The sequence below is a fragment of the Pan paniscus genome, chromosome 19 (assembly GCF_029289425.2).
Source record: "Pan paniscus chromosome 19, NHGRI_mPanPan1-v2.0_pri, whole genome shotgun sequence".
Classification (NCBI taxonomy): domain Eukaryota; kingdom Metazoa; phylum Chordata; class Mammalia; order Primates; family Hominidae; genus Pan; species Pan paniscus.
The window spans coordinates 74,743,284-74,765,150 of NC_073268.2; the positions used below are offsets into that span (position 1 = coordinate 74,743,284).

The 21,867-nt window shown below is 43.7% G+C and overlaps 1 protein-coding gene across 2 annotated transcripts in view; it reads right to left on the minus strand.

Moving 5' to 3' along the window:
• Positions 1–21,867, minus strand: part of TEX14 (testis expressed 14, intercellular bridge forming factor) — a 141,637-nt gene that overhangs the window by 20,269 nt on the left and 99,501 nt on the right. Inside the window, exons 15-22 of one of the 2 annotated variants that reach the window (XM_034942579.3) lie at positions 16,698–16,804; positions 10,967–11,092; positions 10,638–10,723; positions 8,858–9,139; positions 7,556–7,656; positions 4,655–4,774; positions 2,711–2,777; positions 420–501 (exon numbers count right to left, since the gene is read on the minus strand). In XM_034942579.3, coding sequence (XP_034798470.2) covers positions 420–501; positions 2,711–2,777; positions 4,655–4,774; positions 7,556–7,656; positions 8,858–9,139; positions 10,638–10,723; positions 10,967–11,092; positions 16,698–16,804 — 971 coding nt within the window. The remainder of the gene's footprint in view (positions 1–419; positions 502–2,710; positions 2,778–4,654; positions 4,775–7,555; positions 7,657–8,857; positions 9,140–10,637; positions 10,724–10,966; positions 11,093–16,697; positions 16,805–21,867) is intronic. The other variant, XM_003817371.5, reaches the window with a different exon arrangement.

Below are 21,867 nucleotides of genomic sequence, written 5' to 3' on the forward strand. Positions count from 1 at the left end.
GAGGTATTATGGATAAATTTGTTATAAACGTTCCTGTATGTATTTCTGTGTAAATGTAAATTTTCATCTCTCTGGGATAAATGCCCAGGAGTTATATTATTACTTTAAGTTCCTATTGTCAACATTCTCAGTAAGGATTCTTATCCCTGCTTCACAGATGGGAAAATAGAATAGAGGGGTTGAGAACCTTGACAAGGTCACATGAACAGAAAGTCAGAGTCAGATCTAAGTAAAGGTGATGACTCAATCCCTCAAATTCAACTGCACAAGTCCTAACACAGCTAAGCTGCCCAAAGCTAACTTTTATAAGATAGTAGCTAATACATCTGAAGACAAGCAATATATAAACACGGAGCATTATCACCATTTAACATTGCATCTATGAGTTTGAAACTGCATAAGATAATAATAGCCCATACCTTCGTACAGGTTGAAATTGAGACCTGGGCAAAATCTCAGCATTCTTTCCAAGAATTTTTCTCATTTGGAACTTTTCCTCACCTGAAAGAATAAAGTTAAAATATATATATATATATATATATTTTTTTTTACTGAACCTTTGTCAACCCAAATTATTATCACCATTCCCTAGAATGTCCCTTGGTCTGGTCCAGAATTAGAAATAATCTGGATAAACAAAGTGCTGCCCTAATTGGGTTTGGATTGAGTGCTGTAGAAGAGGTTTTTGCTCTGAAAGTTTATTTTCCTTGCTCAGAGCACAGAACTATATTCTGACACTCAGAATACAATCAAGCTATTTACTGGCCTTTCAGTTATAACCACAGTTATTTCTGGAGACAAATGTTGTTTTGTCTTTTTAAGAAGGCAAACTGACCCGGTTCCTGTCAACAGACGCCAGGGGGCGTTGAAAACAAGAACTGTTTGTTAACTAAACAGCCCCGAACTCTAACTATGCCACTTGGCCATCAAACACTAGGCGTGGGCGTGGGCGTGGGGTCTTGAGTACTGAGGAGCTAATTCAACTGTCTTCTGTTCTTCTTGGCATCAAGTTATCTGAAGTTACTCCTCCCCAATTCTCAGTAAGATGCTTTGCTCCAGGCAGGCAGGGCCAGTATCCATTTTCCTTCCCACCACTGTACTGTCCTAGTTAATAAAGAAGGGGGCAGATGGAGCATCCAGCCCTGTTTCCAAATGCCTATGACCCCCCCACCCCCATCCCATTCCTTAGATCCAGGTGGTCTGGTAGACACTAAGAATGCCCATCAGAACAATGCCACCTTTCACAGCTACCAAGGAGCTCTGAAACCCCACCAGTGGAGAGACATTGGGGGTTCCTCTTCCTCTGACCCTTTTAAAATGATAAATATCCAGAAAGCATAAACTAATTCCTAAGAAGCAACATTTAGAGCTTAGAGACTTTAGAGTCCGACCCTCTCCTTTACTTTATACCAGGGGAAAGTAGGGCCCTGGGGTGAAGTGACTTGCTGAAGGTTATGCAGAAAAAGTCAGTGGCAGAATGGGTCTTGGAACCTAGCATGCTGCATCCTGTACCCCTGTTGTGTCCTCTCATGTGGAAGGGGATATACATCAGAACACTAGAAGGAAAAGGGGGCAGAGAGGGGCAGAAAGAAGTGAATGGAGTAGAAATCAGAGACTTTTTCACATACTTCAGATGTCTGTATTAAACTAGCTCTGGTTATCTGACCTGTCTGCCCTAAACTTTTCCATCTCACTCAACTCACCTCCACATACAAGTTAAGTGGCCACATACAAGGCAGGTCCAAAAAAGAGGCTCTGCAGGAAGACATGGGTGGCCCAAGGCTCTGGAGACTTTTAATACATATTATGCTGAGACTTTAAGTAAAAGTTGATCTAAAAGCTTACAGCTTCTTAAAATGCTCCCAACTCTGGCAGGGGCCTTCACAAGGTTACAGTTGGAAGCTGGAGTATGCAGTGGAAGAAGGGAGTAAGTTCATAACACTACGCTGTTTGGGTTTAGACGGTTGAGACATGACCATGGATAGCTACACAGGTTGGTAGGTGGATAACTCTAGTTTTAAAATAGATGAGTACATACTTTAAAAGAACAAGAGTACACAATTTTAAAAATGTAACAAAGCCAACAGTTAACTTATATCTGTCTGGTGCCACATCCCTGGCTACTGATCCAAGGCTACCTTCTCATCTAATAGAAAGCCCCTGCTAAGTTATATAGAACCCAAGGCCTCCCAAGTGGTAGATGTTAAGTTGAATCTGCATTGTTAACTGTTACTAACTCTTTGCTAAGATGCTAAGCAAGCAAAGGAAAATGCTGGTGACACTGCCTTCTGGGGAGAAGAAATACATGGAAACCTAGTTCTAATTTTGTTATGTTAATAACTAGCTATGTAGCTTGGGCATATCCCCCAGGTCAGCTTAGCAAAGATAACTGCACTTGCTATGTGGCACACCAAGGAGCCTGAAAGCTTGAGAGACCAAAGGGGGAAAAAGCAGTGACTACAACAATATTTGCTATAAAAATGCAAGGGGAGGTATAAATAATACAACACGTGGATGTTATGAGGTTGGTGAGGAGGAAGGGATTTGTTCTATTGAGGAGAAATCATTGAACCTTGGTTTTCTCAACCATATAATGAAAGGTTTGGACGAGGCTGTCCCTCAGGATCCCCCCAGCTCTAAACATCTGTGATCCAACAGAAGAAATTGAAGGGAAGTGATTCTCAAGGAATCTTCCCTAAGGGCTTATTACCAGAGACTTGAGGTTGGGCAAATGCACCTTGTATTCCTTCAAAGTCCTCTTCTATGGGACTCGAGGTCTAAAAAAGAACAAAAGAAAAGCAAAGAAAGGAGGTTCACTGGAGGCAGACATATTAAAAGGTCAATAATTTCTTGATGTTCTTAAATCTTGAAAATCTTCATAAGATCCCTGCATCTTTATAGAAAAAGCACAAACTTGCTTCCTAGACATTAAGTACTTATTTGTATCATATGTCCTCTCCTCAGTAAGTCCTCCCTCACCTCTCATTGTGAAGAGGAATTATGTGACTCCGCCTCTTTATATCACTATCCCTATTCAACCCAATCTTCCAACAAAGATATTTTGGTTCTTGGGAGCTTTATCAGAAGAGCTAAAGAAGGCTTAAAAGCTGGCCCAGTCTGCAAAACTACTCTACGAGGTAAGAAGTCAGAACAATGGTTCCTTTTGGAAGAGGCAGTGACTGGATGGGATCACAAGGGGTCTTTTGGGGACTAGTAATGTTTCATTTCCTTTTTTTCAAACAAGGTCTTGCTATGTTGCTCAAGCTGTTCTCAAACTCCTGAGCTCAAGCAATCCTCCCGCCTCAGCCTCCTAAAGTGTTGTGATTATAGACATGAGCCACCACACCTAGCTGAAATTATATATATATATTTTTTGAGACGGAGTCTCATTCTGTCGCCCAGGCTGGAGTGCAGTGGCACGATCTCAGCTCACTGCACCCTCTGTCCCCCGGGTTCAAGCGATTCTCCTGCCTCAGCCTCCCGAGTAGCTGGGAATACAGGCACCTGCCACTGCGCCCGGTTAATTTTTGTATTTTTAGTAGAGACGAGGTTTCACCATCTTGGCCAGGCTGGTCTTGAACTTCTGACCTCACAATCCACCCACCTCGGCCTCCCCAAGTGCTGGGATTACAGGCGTGAGCTACCGCGCCTGGCCTGAAATTACATCTTTGATGCATCCTAGAATTCTTATCAGTCAAATACTGTGATTGACACAATCCTCCCTTTCATATAGGTAAAAGATCCCAAAAAGGTGCCAGGTTAGCAGGGAGGTAGGGTGGAAAATAAGTAAATAAGAGAATTCATCAAAATTCATTTTACAAATGAAAATACTCTGTACAGCAGGTTCTTGTAAAAGCTAGGCAGATTCCCAAGAAAACCTGGTATATTGGACAGTCTCATATTTGTTGCTGAACCCTTGCCTCAATCCTGGCTCTCCCATCACTAAAACTTGGCAGGCTGGAGTTAATTAATTCCGTACATCTGCAGAACACCAGTCTTCCTCAGAGAGAGGAATGATAGCCTTGTCCTTTCCCATTAGGAAGTATGAATTAGGTAGCATGAATAAAAACATTTTGAGCCAGGCATGGTGGCTCACGCCTGTAATCCCAGCATTTTGGGAGGCCGAGGCGGGCGGATCACGAGTTCAGGAGTTTGACACCAGCCCGACCAACATGGTGAAACCCCATCTCTACTAAAAATACAAAAATTAGCTGGGTGTGATGGCACACGCCTGTAATTCCAGCTACTCAGGAGGCTGAGGCAGGAGAATCGCTTGAACCCGGGAGGCAGAGGATGCGGTGAGCCGAGATCACACCACTGCACTCCAGCCTGGGTGACAGAGCAAGACTCTATCTCAAAAATTAAAAAAAAAAAATGTTTTGGAAAAAAGTACAAAGTGCTGTATAAATGCAGTAACCACAATTTTGGGAGAAACTGCACATGACTTCCCATCCTCAAAAATAAAAAAATTTTCAGATGTTTTTCAAAACACGTATGAATGCATGGGTTCATATCACACTCCTGACACCAAAAAAGGTATAAAAAACCCTGGTAGACATTACATACTTTGATATGTAAGCTATTTTTCTCAATAAAAGAAATAAGGCAATGGAGAAAGGTGAAAAGGTACTTTACCCTGAACTGCGTTTTTTACCTCTAGAGCTAAGTTTTCTTGAGCAGTCGAGGAGTAAAAATATTCATCGTCTGGAGTTAAAAATTCATCTGTTATATCCTCAGAAGACTCTGGTGAACAAGTTGATTGCATGGACTGATGCTATTAATAATGTAGGAAATCACTTTTAAGTTGCTGTTCATTGTAACGAAATCCCTTTATAGTTGGATGCAGTGTTAACAACGGGGTTATCTAACACTACCCAGCAGTCAGTGTGACACTGAGCTGACTCTCCCTACCTCTTTGTGCATGTGCCTCTGCCTTCCCTTCCTGGTGGGGAAAAGCAGCTGTTAACTGCCTGGAATAGCATGAAGGAATGCTAATCCTGAGCCTCAGCATCATCATCTGCAGAATGGGTGGAGATGAGGTGACCGTCCTATTCTAATATTCTAAATAAGGAGAAAGGCCCTAGTCAACTCAAGTTGAGGACTGAATTTAAACACACTAATCCCTCACAGGCAGAGACATAGCCCATGTGTTGGCATCATCTTACAGATGAGGAGGCTGCGGCTACTCAGAACCTGTGAGTCCCTTGAGTATTACAGGTTAAAGGCAAATGAAGAAGCATTTTAAAAACAGCAATGTAGTCTCAGTAATAAAAATAAAATAGTAAAATGCAGCAAATTTATATTTACTTATTTATTTTTCTGAGACAGAGTCTCTCTCTGTCACTCAGACTGGAGTGCAGAGGTGCGATCTTGGCTCACTGCAACCTCCACCTCCCAGGTTCAAGTGATTCTCCTGCCTCAGCCTCCTGAGTAGCTGGGACTATAGGCATGTGCCACCATGCCCAGCTAATTTTTGTATTTTTAGTAGAGAGGGGTTTCACTATGTTGGCCAAACTGGTCTTGAACTCCTGACTTCGTGATCTGCCTGCCTCTGCCTCCCAAAGTGCTGGGATTACAGACATGAGCCACCATGCCCGGTCTGCAAATTTCTTTTTTTTTTTTTTTTTGAGACAGAGTCTTCCTCTGTCACCCAGGCTGGAGTGCAGTGGCATGATCTCGGCTCACTGCAGCCTCTGCCTCTGGGGTCCCAGTGATTCTCCTGCCTCAGCTTCCCAAGTAGCTGGGATCACAGGTGTGTGCCACCACACCTGTCTACTTTTTGTATTTTTAGTAGAGATGGGGTTTCACCATGTTGGCATGGCTGGTCTCAAACTCCTGATCTCAAGTGATCCTCCCACCTCGGCCTCCCAAAGTGCTGGGATTATAGGTGTGAGCCACCGCGACCGGCCTGCAAATTTATTTCTTTAGCATCTCTGCTCCACCCCTTTTTTCCTGCTTATTTCACAATATTCAGGACCTGATTACCATGTGGCCAAACAAATGGCTCACTTCAGTCTTTTTTTTTTTTTTTTTTTTTGAGACAGGGTCTCATTCAGTCCACCCAGGCTAGAGTACGGTGGCGCAATGACAGCTCACTGCAGCCTTGAACTGCTGGGCTCAAGCGATCCTCCTGCCTCAGCCTCCCGAGTAGCTGAGACTACAGGTGCACACTATCATGCCTGGCTAATTTTTATTTATTTTTTTTTAGACAGGGTCTCACTCTGTCCCCCAGGCTGGAGTGCAGTGGCCTGATCATGGCTCACTGCAGCCTCAACCTCCCCAGACTCAGGTGATCCTCCCACTTCAGCCTCCCAAGTAGCTGGGACTACAGGCATGCACCATATCCAGCTAACTTTTGTATCTTTTGTAGAGATGGGGTCTTGCCATGTTGCCAAGGCTGGTCTCAAACTCCTGGACTCAAGCAATCTGCCCACCTTGGCCTCCCAAAGGGCTGGGATTACAGGAGTGAGCCACTGCACTCAGCTGATTTTTACATTTTTTTGTAGGCAGGGTCATACTATGGTGCCCAGCCTGGTCTTGAACTCCTGGCTTTAAGCGATCCTCCAGCTTCAGCCTCCCAATGTACTGGAATTATGGGTGTGAGCCACTACACCCAACCTTCAGTGGTCTCTTGGCAGAGATTTTGTGACTAATTTCCTCGGACATTGCTTTTTGCCACACACTTCCCTTCCTGTGCACTTAACAGCTGCTCCTCTTTACCTCTCATCAAACTGAATTTGAGTCCTGGCCTCCGGCAGACATTCCCCACTTTCCTGCCTAGGCCTGCTTCTCCAGCTCAGCTAGTATGGTTAATATGACTGTTCTTCCAGCCCTCAAGTCAGAGAAAGAATAAGTTGATCTTATGAATGGTTCGTATGCCATGATTAAATACAATAGGTCAAAAGACCTTACATTTTATCACTATTGTATTCATATATTGTATCATTCCAATTGCTGTCTATATTCTTTAAATGATTGCAATCCCATGTCAATGACAATAAAAAAATTTTGGTTTCTTAGTCTGGCTGCGCTATGGCCTAGAGTGTGTTAAAGCCCTGAAGCAAGGCTGTAACTGCAGTGGAAATGCATATAGATCCTGCTGAGGTGCAGTTGTCAGGCACAAACACATCACTTCCACTGAGCTGGGTGCTGAGTTTGGACCTTAGAGGATATTCCAGGTGAAGATACTCTCATAGCAACCCTGCCCTTGCTTTTCCTACTCCTAACTGACCTCAGTCACCTGCTGGGGAAGGAGCTTTGCCCTAGTTTTGTTTACCCAACTATGCCAGAAACTCATGTGCCAAAGCTGAATCTGACACTTTTCTGTACTCTCCCAATCTCCAGGATACACAATTCATTGAGTTGAACTGACTTTTTAAAAAGTATCAGACAGGAGGAAAGATTATTTTATTCATGTCAGTGACATGAAGGCACATGCTCCAGCCAAAAAGAACTACTATAGCTATTATTTTGGTGTCATAACACATAACAATAACTCAGTTCTATCTTATTAGATCCTTGGGTTCAACTTGGCTTTCCAGGCAGTATTACTTACACTGTAAGATTTCTCTACAGCCACCAATGTGTCAGAACTTGCTTGAAAGGCTTCACTATGCTCTGGTTGCTCCTTTTGTCTGGGAGATGGGTGCCTGATACCTAATGATTGTAACACAGTCAGGGCCAAAGTCATTCAGTGATATTCAGACAACATGGAAGAGGATAAAGGTGGCATGAAAGAAGAGATGTATACATATTCTGCCAAGAGTGGCCATGTCCCATACGTTAGGTTCAGTCCAGAGAGTAGAGACTGTTAGTTTAGCCTGACCCCAAAATGCAGCCCTGAATCATCTGCCCACCCATTCGAGAGTGATGCTTGACAAGAAACAGATTCTAAATACAAATAATACCCAAGCCAATAGATTTTCTGCCTAAGACAAATGACAAGTTTAGATGTATCTTTCTTTAACTTATAAACAACTGTGAAACAATATCCATGCCCTGATTATAAGCAAATTATCAACTGAAAATATACGGCCTTCATTTTTTTTAACCTGTAAATCTATAAACCGATGACAATAAATGTCATGTGTCTCTAGGTTCCTCCAGCATAGACTCTCTGGAAAAATTTAATGCCAGCTTAGAATACACTCTAAATAAATTCTGGGAGAATTTATTTTCAGCTTAGAATACAATGCAGAGACATGGGCAGTAGGCAGTGATGGCCTACCTCTATCCCCAGGTAAAGAAGGATCGATTCCTCGCCAAAACCAGGGTCAGTATTTGATTATTTTACTTCCTTTGGACAAAGGGACCTGTTTCAGTAATATAAAAACTGATCAGTGTCTGGATCTGTTTGCCTGTGGGAGATGCAATGAGATATAGGGCTATACTGTCTTCCCCTGGAATTCAAGGTTTCCAGAAAAGTAGGAAAGGAGAGAGGACCAAACCAAAAAAAATATGCTGGAAAGTTTACTTTTTTGAGAGCTGATAACTTTTTTTTACTTTTATTTTTATTTTGAGACAGGGTCTCACTGTCACCCAAGCTGGAGTGCAGTTTCATGATCACAGCTCACTGCAACCTCCACCTCTCAGGTCCAAGTGATCCTCCCACCTCAGCCTCCTGGGTACCTGGAACTACAGGCGTGTGCCACCACGCCCAGCTAATGTTTTTTTTTTTTTTTTTTTTTTTTTTTGTAGAGACCAGGTTTCATCATGTTGACCAGGCTGGTCCCAAATTCCTGGGCTCAGGTGATCCGCTCACCTCACCTCCCAAAGTGCTGGAATTACAGGCTGAGCCACCTCGCCCGACTGATACTTGATTGAGTTCACCTATCCTGATTCCCGCAAGTGAACTTACTGGTGAAGCTTCCAGGCCTGGGCTGTCTGCCATGCTGGTCACTGTCACAGTCATTGTTGCCCGTCTTGTCAAACTTGCCATTTCCTCTGGGCTCATCATTTTCCCTATGATACTCAATAACTCGCTGCCAATCTGTGTTTTCTGGGCTCCTAATGGGGGGCTGCAGCAGGGCGTCGGGCTCATTTTCAGCCTCGCTCTCTAAAGTCAGACTACTCTGAGGATGCCAAGGAGGTACTGTGAGCTGTCCAGTAGCTGCTTTCTTTGCCATTTCTTTCACCTCCACTGTGCACAAGAGAAAGCAGCATTTAAAACATCACTGTAAACATTGGAAACACAGGCTTTCATCTAAAAGAAATACATAATACTATCATAACTCATAGTGTAACAATTGCCTTTTTACAGTTGCATCATCCTTAGCTTGCCCTGTTTGGCTTGAATGGGAGGTCAGGGGAGAATTGATGACAGAGAGAGAGAAGGGAATTTCAGTCAGTTATCCCAAACAACAGCCCTTGTTGCTGACTTCCAGGGTGAAAGGCAGCAAACAACTTACAGATAGACCCTCTTCCTGTGAAGTTTTAACAGGAAAAATGACATCTATAGTTCTTAGTGTGTAATAATAGAAAGTATTCTATTTGAGTTTGTCTAGTCTTTCCAGACTACACTGAGCTCATATTTTTGGAGTGCATACATATATGCATGTTTTCATTTCAAATGTTGTCGAACACTTCTGCTAATGTCACTTACGACTAGTATTAAAAATAGACATTATATCCTTTAAGTCTGTAAGAGAAAACTGATACAAAGAATAATGCCCACAGGATATGAGAGTGACACTGCATACTCTCCACTTTTATAATGTTATATAGTAAATATCTATGTAGCAGTTCCTCAAATAATGTCATTTTATTCAACATTGTTTCATTGTAACTCTGATGAGAAAAAAAAAACCAATCAATTCCCAGCTGGGGCCACTGTCTGTGTGGCACTTGCATATTCTCCCCATATCTGCATGGGTTTTTTCCAGGTAGTCCGGTTTCCTCCCACATCCTAAATATGTGCACGTTAGGTGAACTAGTATGTTGAAGTTGCCCCAGTCTGTGTGAGTGGGAGTGTGTGAGTACACTCTGCAATGGAATGGTGTCTGTCTAGGGCTGGTTCCCTCCTTGTACTCTGAGTTGCCAGGATAGGTTCCAGCCACCTGTGACCCTGAACTAGAATAAACAGGTAATTACTTATCTTACTTGTTTTTATTAATCTCTCTTAAATGTGTACATAGCTCACATTTATTTCAATGTTTAATATTAGAAGTGTCTTGGTCTTTATTTAGAAGTATGGTGATGTATTTGTGACCAGAAATATGCTATAGGAACTTAACTCTTGCTTACATCAATTAGCCCATGGTAAAATTGGTTTTGTTATACATCGTTTTGCTTAAAGTCGTAGTTTGCTTAAAGTCATTGTCATTTCCTATTAACAGAATAAGGTGAGGACTTATTGTATTGTGCACTGTTTTGTTACATTTCTTATACAATATACATTTATATATTAGAAATATTTCCTATAAAGTCTAGAAATTAAAAAAAAAAGCATTTCCCTTCTGAAGTCTGTAGTCAGAAGGGCCCTGCTTTTAAAATGAAATATAATAAAAGAAAAAAATTCAGAAGGACATTGCTATGGTTCTAAATGTGCAACACAGGTTGTGTACTTAGAAATATCAACCACATTAGAAATATACTTTAAATTTCATTTTGTCTAATAAAACCCATGACTTTATACTCACTTTTCCATTTTAAGTGTACCTTTCCATCATCTTTATTTCTGGACTCTGCATTATAGATTTCAGAAGAAACAGGTTCCACACTCATCCTGAATTGCACGGGTTTTTTGGAGGTAGGGGGAGCGGGGTGGACACAAACACATCAGTTTGCTCAAGTTCTTGACAGAACCAAAAGCCCACCAGCCCATCCAGAGGACCTGTTCCCTACTCCCTAAGCCATTCCTAGAGTTGCACTGACCCCTTTGCACCAGCAGAGGGTGCCAGAACCCACCCCCCCCCCCCCCCCCCCACCCCCGCTCCACCACCAGTTTCCAGCCCACAAGGATCCTTACCTGGTAGAGTCCCAGTGACAGCTGGGTGATGCAGAAGGTCCCTGCCGGTGGCTTGACAGAGTGAAGAGTGCACTATTAAACTGTGTGGCTTTGGCTTGGGCAGTGGACTCTCTAGGTCTTCCCTGGCTAAGAAATGAAAGGACTGAGCTATAAGATCTCTAAGAGTATTTTTAGTTTCTAAGTTTAGATTTCATGATTATAAAATTGCTCTTGGGAGATTTTCAGAGGTAGAAGAAACCCGCAGTTGAAGCGCAGTTTCACAAGACACAATCCCTGGGCTGTTGCAGAGCCTCCCCTGCAAATGCCACAAATCACAGGTGATGGTTCAGGTGAGGGTTCTGCTCCTGCTCGTCCATCAGAATTCTCTGGTAACAGGCCCACCTTCATATCAGTGACAGCACAATAACATTTGTAGTTGTTGAGACAGAGTCTCAGTCTGTCACCCAGGAGTGCAGTGGTACGACCTCAGCTCACTGCAACCTCCGCCTCCTGGGTTCAAGCAATTCTCATGCCTCAGCTTCCCAAGTAGCTGAGATTACACATGCACGCCACCATGCCCGGCTAGTTTTTGTATTTTTAGTAGAAAATTATGTTGCCCAGGCTGGTCTTGAACTCCTTATCTCGAGTGATCCACCCACCTGGGCCTCCCAAAGTGCTAGGATTACAGGTGTGAGCCACCATGCCCGGCCTAACATTTGTAAAAACAGTCTTAAGGCATCAGAGATTCTGAAGAACATTCAGAGACCTTCAATCTAGTCCCACTGAATTCTAGACCCTGACCTATCACTAGGTTACTATCTGACTTTGGCAAACATCAATCTCTCTAGGCCAAGTCTTCCTCATTTGCAACATAAGGGCGTCTTTTTTCCCTCTAAATATCCCATAACTAGCCAGGATGGTGGCTCAGGTCTGTAGTCTCAGCTACTTGGGAGGCTAAGGCAGGAGGATTACTTGAGCTCAGGAGGTCAAGGCCAGCTTGTACAACATAGTGAAACTCTGTCTCCAGAAAAAAAATAAACAAATAAAGTTTATAAATATCTCATGAACATGTACATTTTATCATCTATTCAATTAACTTTTCAAAAACGCATGAACTGGCTGGGCACGGTAGCTCACGCCTGTAATCCCAGCACTTTGGGAGGCCAGGGCAGGCGGAGGCCAGGAGTTGAGGTGAGCCTGGCCAACATGGTGAAAACTCTATACTAAAAAAACAAAAAATTAGCTGGGCATGGTGGTGCATGCCTGTAATACCAACTACTCAGGTGGCTGAGGCATGAGAATTGCTTGAACCCGGGAGGCGGAGGTTGCAGTGAGCTGAGATCACACCACTGCACTCCAGCCTGGGTGACAGAGCGAGACTCTATTTCCAAAGAAAAAAAAGTGTAGGCTGGGTGCAGTGGTTCACGCCTGTAATCCCAGCACTTTGGGAGACTGGGGCAGGTGAATCACGAGGTCAGGAGTTCAAGACCAGCCTGGCCAACATGGTGAAACCCCGTCTCTCCTAAAAATACAAAAAATTAGCTGGGCATGGTGGCGGGCGCCTGTAATCCCAGCTACTTGGGAGGCTGAGGCAGGAGAATCTCTTGAACCCGGGAGGCAGAGGTTGCAGTGAGCCAAGATCCACCGCGCTCCAGCTTGGGCAACAGTGCGAGACTCCGTCTCAAAAAAAAAAAAAAAAAAAAAAAGTGTGTGCTCTGTGGCACAGATATTAATTCCCTGTTATCTAGAATGCCCTACTCTCCAGCTGGACCAGAAAGCAGAGAGACTGCTGAATCAGAGAGGGTAGATCTGATCAGCTTCCTTTTTAAAAAAATAAAATTTTTTTGGAGATAGGGTCTGACTCTGTCACTAGGCTGGAGTACAGTGGCACAATCACAGATTACTGCAGGCTCAACTTCCCAGGCTCCAGCAATCCTCCCACCTCAGCCTCCCAAGTAGCTGGGACCACAGGCACCTGCCACCACAGCCAGCTAGTTTTTGTATTTTTGGTAGGGATGAAGTCACACAATGTTTGTTGCCCAGGGTGGTCTCAAACTCCCAGACTTCAAGCGACCCTCACACATTGGCCCCATAAAGTGAACTGAGATTGGCCAGGCGTGGTGGCTCACGCCTGTAATCCCAGCACTTTGGGAGGCCATGGCGGGCAGATCACGAAGTCAAGAGATGGAGACCATCCTGGACAACATGGTGAAATCTTGTCTCTACTAAAAATACAAAAATTAGCCGGGCGTGGTGGTGCACGCCTGTAATCCCAGCTACTCAGGAGGCTGAGACAGGAGAATCGCTTGAACCCAGGAGGCGGAGGTTGCAGTGAGCCGAGTTTGCGCCACTGCACTCCAGCCTGGTGACATAGCAAGACTCTGTGTCAAAAAAAAAAAAACAAAAAAAACCATGAACTGAGATTGCGCCACTGCAAGGAAGCCTGGGCGACAGAGCGAGACCCTGTCTTAAAAAGGAGGGGAAAAGAATCCTTAAAATCTTCAAACCCTTTGACCAAGTAATTCTGCTTCTGAGAATCTATCCTGAGGAAATAATCCAAAATGCAAAAACAAAGCATTATTTACAAGTAACTGTGTCCCTATTCATAACAGAATAAAGAATGAAGCAACCTAAAATTCAACAATAGGTGAAATCCAACTATTTTTGTTGTTGTTGTTGTTGTTTGAGACAGGGTCTTATTCTGTCGCCCAAACTGGAATGCAGTGGCATAATCATGGCACTGCAGCCTTGACCTCCCCAGGATCAGGTGATCCTCCCACCTCAGCCTCCCAAGTAGGAGAGGGTGTGGGTCTACAGCCGCACACCACCATGCCTGGCTAATTTTTTGTAGAGATGGTGTTTTGCCATGTTTCCCAGGGTAGTCTCCAATTCCTGGGCTCAAGTGATCTGCCTGTCTTGGCTTCCGAAAGTGCTGGGATTACAGGTGGGAGCCACCTTGCCCAGCCCAACAATTTCAAAATAAGTTTACAGGGTTTTTTTTTTTTAATAACATAGAGTAATGTTTACATTCTAATGTAAAGTGAAAAATCAGGATATAAAATTGCTTACACATATCATAATTGTCACTTTTTTTTTTTTAAGCACACAAAAAGACTAGAGGAACAGGTGGAAAAATGTCAAACTTTTTTTTGGTCTGTTCTTTGTACTTCTGAGGGAAGAGGGTGCCGAGCAGGGGAGGCCATAACAACTATGGGTTTTTCTTTGTCATCTAATGGCTATGTCATCCCATTTGCTTCTATCAGTGGTGTGAGTGCCAAACACTCTGATGCCAGCTAGGTAGTTTTTCATTATTCCCTTCATAGGAATAAAATCCACTGATCTAAAATGTCTGGCTGGGCGTGGTGGCTCACGCCTGTAATCCCAACTTTGGGAGGCCAAGGTGGGTGGATCACCTGAGGTCAGGAGTTTGAGACCAGCCTGACCAACATGGAGAAACTCCGTCTCTACTAAAAAATACAAAATTAACCAGGCCTGGTGGTGCATGTCTGTAATCCCAGCTACTTGGGAGGATGAGGCAGGAGAATCGCTTGAACCTGGGAGGTGGAGGTTGCAGTGAGCCAATATCGCGCCATTGCACTCCAGCCTGGGGAACAAGGGCGAAACTCCATTTCAAAAATATAAAAAATAAATAAATAAAATGTCTGGACATTTTCCTTCATTCTCCCTTACGTACATATTTGCCAATACGAAACAAACAGCAAACTCGTCATTAGTCTCAATCACCACTAGGGGGAGGAATAAAAAGTTTTTTTTTTCCAGGAGAACTGACTTCAAAGTTGTGGATTAGTGCTACCATTTATCCATAGGAAAAAAAAAAAAACAAAACTAAAACTGATATACTAGTCTGTCATGAAAAACATATATTGGCTGGGCGTGGTGACTTACACCTATAATCCCAGTACTTTGGGAGGCTGAGGTGGGTGGATCACCTGAGGTCAGGAGTTCAAGACCAGCCTGGCCAACATGGTGAAACCCCATCTCTACTAAAAATACAAAAAATTAGCTGGGCATGGTGGTGGGCACCTGTAATCCCAGCTACTCAGGAGGCTGAGACAGGAGGATCGCTTGAACCCGGGAGGCGGAGGTTGCAGTGAGTCGAGATCACGCCACTGCACTCTATCTAGCCTGGGCAACAAGAGTGAAACTCCGTCTCAAAAAAAAAAAGAAAGAAAAAAAAATTATTGCCCTTTTAGTAATTCCCTTACTTATAATACCTAACTAAATTTAAACCAAAAAAAATTTTAATAAATTTTTTAAAAATTAAAAAAAAATTCCCACACACCAAATAAATTTGTTTTACTTAAGTTCGTTCTTTATTTATTTAGTTTTTTTTTTTTTAGTCAGAATCTCACTCTGTTGCCAAGGCTGGAGTGCAGTGGTGCCATCTCAGCTCACTGCAACTTCTGCCTCCTGGATTCAAGTGATTCTTTTTTTTTTTTTGAGACGGAGTCTTGCTCTGTCGCCCAGGCTGGAGTGCAGTGGCGCGATCTCCTCTCACTGCAAGATCTGCTTCCTGGGTTCACGCCATTTTCCTGCCTCAGCCTCCCGAGTAGCTGGGACTATAGGCGCCCACCACCACGCCCGGCTAATTTTTTGTATTTTTAGTAGAGACGGGGTGTCACGATGTTAGCCAGGATGGTCTCGATCTCCTGACCTCGTGATCTGCCTGCCTTGGCCTCCCAAAGCGCTGGGATTACAGGTGTGAGCCACCGCACCCAGCTGTTCAAGCTATTATTGAGCTTCCACCTCCCGAGTAGCTGGGATTACAAGTGCCCGCCACCACGCCCGGCTAATTTATGTATTTTTAGTAGGGACGGGGTTTCACCATGTTGGCCAGGCTGCTCTCGAACTCCTGACCTCAAGTGATCTGCCCACATCGGCCTCCCAAAGTGCTGGGATTACAGGTGTGAGCCACCACACTCGGCCTGTTTTACTTAAGTTCTTTAAAACTCAGCATGTGTGTGTGTATGTATGAATATATGTATGTATGTATACACATGCACGAATATATGTGTATATGCATATATATGCATGAATACATATATACCTATGTGTGCATGAATACATATACATATATGTATGAATATATTATATATACATATATGTGTATGAATATATTATATATACATATATGTATATGAATATATTATATATACATATATGTGTATGAACATATTATATATACACATATGTGTATGAATATATTATATATACATATATGTGTATGAATATATATACAAACATACACACACTCTTCTTCCAGTAATTTATGCTAAAGTCAATTCATTTCATTCGTCTGGCTGGAAATCACACACCCCAGGGTCATAGTGACGTTGTTCAACTCTCTCTCCGGAGTCAGTGACACTTACTTTAAACAACCCTGGTTTCCAATTAGTTTAGTTTCTGGAGCACTGGTAAATGGAATACCTGGTGTTTGTTTTTATAAGAAAAACTATCTGGGCAGTTGTGGAAAGGCAAGATGCTTTGCTTCTAACAACTGATGAGTTCTGTCTGATTAACCTGCCAGCCACTTGGGCTCTGATGTCTCCTCAAGTTCCCATGACACTGCTCTTCCTACTCACTCAGTGAGAGAACCTGCCAATCTGCATTACTCTTCTTCATCACTCACAGTCCTTTTGTCACTAGACATAAGAAGATCACTGAGTGGCCTCAGAGACACACAGAAGTCTAAAGGCATAGTGACATTAAGAACAACAAAATGTTGACCCACCTACTGGTATTTTGGATCCTGCTTGTTTCCAAACTGTCCTTGGCTCCTTGAGTGCACTGAAATTGTTCATCTGTGTTCTGTTTTCCAGGGTCACAAAGAGTCGGCAGCTTAAAAAGCAATAAACTTGTTTCAGGGCTTTGATGAGAGAATTCCCATTCTCTTCACTGTCACACTATTTTCAAAGCCATTCTTGTTAAATGTATAGAAATAACCAGACCTACCAGGATTTTCCTTTGCATGTTTCCTATCTGCTAACCCATCTCCTATCTGGAGGTCTTTTTTTGTTTTGTTTTTATTTTGAGACGGAGTCTGGCTCTGTCACCAGGCTGGAGTGCAGTGGCAAGATCCTGGCTCACTGCAACCTCCGCCTCTCAGGTTCAAGAGATTCTCCTGCCTCAGCCTCCTGAGTAGCTGGGACTACAGGCGCACACCACCACACCCAGCTAATTTTTGTATTGTTAGTAGAGACAGGGTTTCACCATGTTGGCCAGGATGGTCTCGATATCTTGACTTTGTGATCCACCCACCTCGGCCTCCCAAAATGCTGGGATTACAGGCGTGAGCCACTGTGCCCAGCTTATCTGGAGGTCTTTACCCAGAAATGTTGGTCTCCAGGAACCTAGCCCAGACAGGATACAAGTGGAGAATAAGCAGACAAGATAGAAATAAAAAAAAAATCCACTTTCCTGAGCATTTTCCTCCTCCTATATGAATATGAAGACAGCAGATCTTTGTGGCAGGAGTAAAGGCCCTTGGGTTCTAGTCTAAGTGTTATTCAGACTAACATAAGATAATCTTTTTCTTTTTTTTTTTTTTGAGACAGGGCCTCACTCTGTTGCCCAGACTGGAGTGCAGTAGCCTGGTCTCGGCTCACTGCAACCTCTGCTTCCCAGGCTCAAGAGATTCTCGTGACTCAGCCTCCTGAGTAGCTGGGATTACAGGTGCGCGCCACTACCACTCAGCTAATTTTTTATATTTCTAGTAGAGACATGGTTTCACCATGTTGGCCAGGCTGGTCACGAACCCCTGACCTCAAATGATCCACCCTCCTTGACCTCCCAAAGTACAGGGATTACAGGTGTGAGACACCGCACCCTGACACTAAGAGAATCTTGTATTTATCCATAAAATAAGACCTTGTACTTATCCATAAAATAAGAATGATAATACCTACCACTGGGGATGCTATGAAAATAAAACAGAATACAATAAAGGTTACAATACTTAGGAAACAGCAAAAGTAAAACAAATGAAAGTCTATGCTCTTTATTCAAGAGACTATTAGCTCTACTTATCCCAATTTTAACATAATTTTAACAAACTTAGTTAATTATATTTCCTAGCCTACAGCAAATTAAGGCAACAAATATGGAGTTTGAGATGGGAGCAAGATGTGTAAAAGTGAGAAGGAGGCACAAAAAATTACTACATGCTCCCTGAAGTATAAGATCCAGAGGCCTTTGTATGGGCAAATACTCCTTAGCAGAAGCTTAAGACAGCCCTATATCATGATGCTTCACCATAACAGGTGTTCAGAAAAATACCACTGTCACCAAGAAAAGGTTAGAATATGTTTAGAATATAATCAAAATAGATATTTAGAATATCATGAAGTTTGTAACGTTTTCATTCAATATAATTAAAATTTTAAGAACTAAGAAATTAAATAAACTTCAATTGTCTGAAAAATGCATTTAGATGGAGATGGCTTTTTCCCTGATGCTAGAAAAAGAGGGTGACGTTTTTAAGGAAAAAATAAATATGGTATCATTGTTTTATATCCTATGTACTAGTAGATGGTTTCCAGCAGTGGCCGCCATCAATTCCCTCCTGTCCACCCTGCCACGCCTCCTATAAGGAGCTAGAGTCTATTTCCTCACCCAGTGAATCTGGGCTGGCCTCATGAATTTCTTCGATCAACACAAAGCAGTGAAAGTGATACAATCCTAGGGTCAGGACTAACTTTTTTTTTTTTTTTTTTTTTTTTTTTTTGAGACGGAGTCTCGCTCTGTCGCCCAGGCTGGAGTGCAGTGGCGCGATCTCGGCTCACTGCAAGCTCCGCCTCCCGGGTTCACGCCATTCTCCTGCCTCAGCCTCCCGAGTAGCTGGGACTACAGGCGCCCGCTACCACGCCCGGCTAATTTTTTGTATTTTTTTTAGTAGAGACGGGGTTTCACTGTGTTAGCCAGGATGGTCTCGATCTCCTGACCTCGTGATCCGCCCGCCTCGGCCTCCCAAAGAGCTGGGATTACAGGCGTGAGCCACCGCGCCCGGCCAGGACTAACTTTTAAGAGGTCTGGTAGTTTCAGCTTTCACTTGCAAAGTCAGCTGCTATGCTGTAGAGAAGCTTGGGTGAGACTATTTATTGAATGACAAGTCAAGTGCAAAGAGAGGCCACCTGGAGGAGCTCAAGGTACCAGACATGTAAGTAGAGGCTTCTTGGACCTTCTTGCCCAGTCCAACCTCCAGGTGACTGCAAACAAGTGAGTGATGCTAGCCAATGGCCATGTGGAACAGAAGATCCACTCAGGTGAACCTGTCAAATTCCTGACCCACAGAATTGTGAGAAATAATAAACTATTGTTATTTTAAGCCATTAGGTTTTGGGCTTTGTTGTTGTTGCTACGCAGCAATAGATAACAAAATATAATATATAAAAGTTATTTCAGGCCGGGCGCAGTGGCTCACACCTGTAATCCCAACACTTTGGGAGGCCAAGGTGGGCGGATCACAAGGTCAGGAGTTTGAGACCAGCCTGGCCAATATGGTAAAACCCCCTCTCTACTAAAAATACAAAATTTAGCCGGGCATGGTGGTGCGCACCTGTAGTCCCAGCTACTCGGGAGGCTGAGGCAGAAGAATCGCTTGAACCCGGGAGGCGGAGGTTGCAGTGAGCTGAGATGGTGCCACTGCACTCCACCCTGGGTGACAGAGCAAGATTCTGTCTTTAAAAATTTTTTTTAAAAAGTGATTTCTAACAGTTTTCTAGCAAACTCTAATTTTCTATGGAAACAGAAATATTAGGATATAAGTAAATTCTTTGTGCCTTTTTTGTTTGTTTTTGAGACAGGGTCTCACTCTGTTGCCTGTGCTAGAGTGCTGTCACATGATTTCAGCTCACTGTAATCTCAACTTCCTGAGCTCAGGTGATCCTCCCACTTCAGCCTCCCAAGTAGCTGGGACTACAGACACATGCCACCATGCCCAGCTAATTTTGATATCTTTTGTAGAAACAGGGTTTCGTTATGTTGCCCAGGCTGGTCTCGAACTCCTGGGCTCAAGCGATTAACCTGCCTTGGCCTCCCAAAGTGCTGGAATTACAGGTATAAACCACTGCACCTGGCTTTGTCTTCTCTTTATATAAAAACAAATGACAGCTGGGCATGGTGGCTCTTGCCTGTAATCCCACACTTTGGGAGGCCAAGGCGGGTGGATTGCTTGAGCTCAAGAGTTTGAGAGCAGCCTGGGCAACATAGTGAAACCCCATCTCTATGGAAAAAAAAAAAGATAAAGAAATAAATACCAGCCGGGCGTGCTGAGACCCCATCTCTACAATTCACAAAATTAGCCAGGTGTGCTGGTACAGCCTGTAGTCCCACCTACTCAGGGGTCTGAGGCGGGAGGATCGCTTGAGTCCAGAAGATTGAGGCTGCAGTGAGCCATGACAGTGCCACTTCACTCCAGCAAAAATAAATGCCAATGCTTTTCCAAATGTTCTAAGTGAGGACTGAAGCCTCACTAAGATTCAGTATTGTACAATGAAAGAACAACAGACCAGGAGTCAGGAGACTGCCCCTAACCAACTTGGCCCTTGGTTGTAGCACAACAAGTTGAGGGGTGGCAGGGAGAGCTATCTTCCCTGTATAGGCAATAAAAGGGTGATATGGCCAGGCACGGTGGCTCACGCCTGTAGTCCTAGCACTTTGGGAGGCTGAGGCAGGTGGATCACCTATGGTCAGGAGTTCAAGACCAGCTGGGCCAACATGGTGAAACTAAAAATACAAAAAATTAGCCAGGCATGGTGGCACGTGACTGTAGTCCCAGCTACTCGGGAAGCTGAGGCAGGAGAATCGCTTGAACCTGGGAGGCAGAGTTTGCAGTGAGCAGAGATCGTGCCACTGTACTCCGGCCTGGGCAACAGAGTGAGACCCTATCTCAAAATAAATAAAATAAAATAAAAAACAAAAAAGAGGATAACTGTTAAGCGGAGAATTTTAAAACAGTAACAAAACCCAGTAAAAGTTGGCCTGCTTTTTATCACCATGGGCCACCTATTCTAAATAATATCAGTAATAACATCCGCCTTCCAGTGAGGCAGACCTCTCCCACCCCACCCGCATCTTGACATCACTGGGCCTCAGGAAGTTTATATCACTGGGCTTGAGCTTCACACTCCGTAAATTGACAGGGCTAATCCATGTCTAAGGGATCTTCCAACTCTAAAATTCTAAAATTCAAGAGGCAGCCAGCTCTCTGAGTGTGAACTTGTTCAAATTCATTAATTCATTCATCCTCTCATTCCTTCACTGACCATTTATTGAGTTCCTTCTATGTACTGGTCACCATGCTAGGTGCTGGGACACAGGAGGAGTCAGATGTCGGCCCTGTCCTTAAGGAAACTCACGGAGGAGCCTCTCTGCAAGCTATACCTCCTAGCCAGCTCCCATGGTGTCTGCTCACCTCCTCTGAGGGGTTTTCTTTGATCCACCAGGTCCCTCAGTCCCCAGCTGTTATCTGAGCTACTTATGGGCAGAGTTTGTGACTTATTCATCATCAGAACCCAGAGTCTAGGCCAGGCAAGGTGGCTCATGCCTGTAATCCCAACACTCTGGGAGGCCGAGGTGGGCAGATCACCTGAGGTCAGGAGTTCGAGACCAGCGGTGACCAACATGAAGAAACCCCATCTCTATTAAAAATACAAAATTAGCCAGGCATGGTGGTGCATGACTGTAATCCCACCTGCTAGGGAGGCTGAGGCAGGAGAATCACTTGAACCCCACAGGTGGAGGTTGTGGTGAGCCAAGATCGCGCCATTGCACTCCAGCCTGGGCAACAAGAGCGAAACTCTGTCTCAAAAAAAAAAAAAAGAAAAAACCCAGAGTCTAGATAGCCTCTGGCTCTATAGCTGTTTGTTGAATGAGTGAATGAATGAATAGCAGCTTAGAATGGA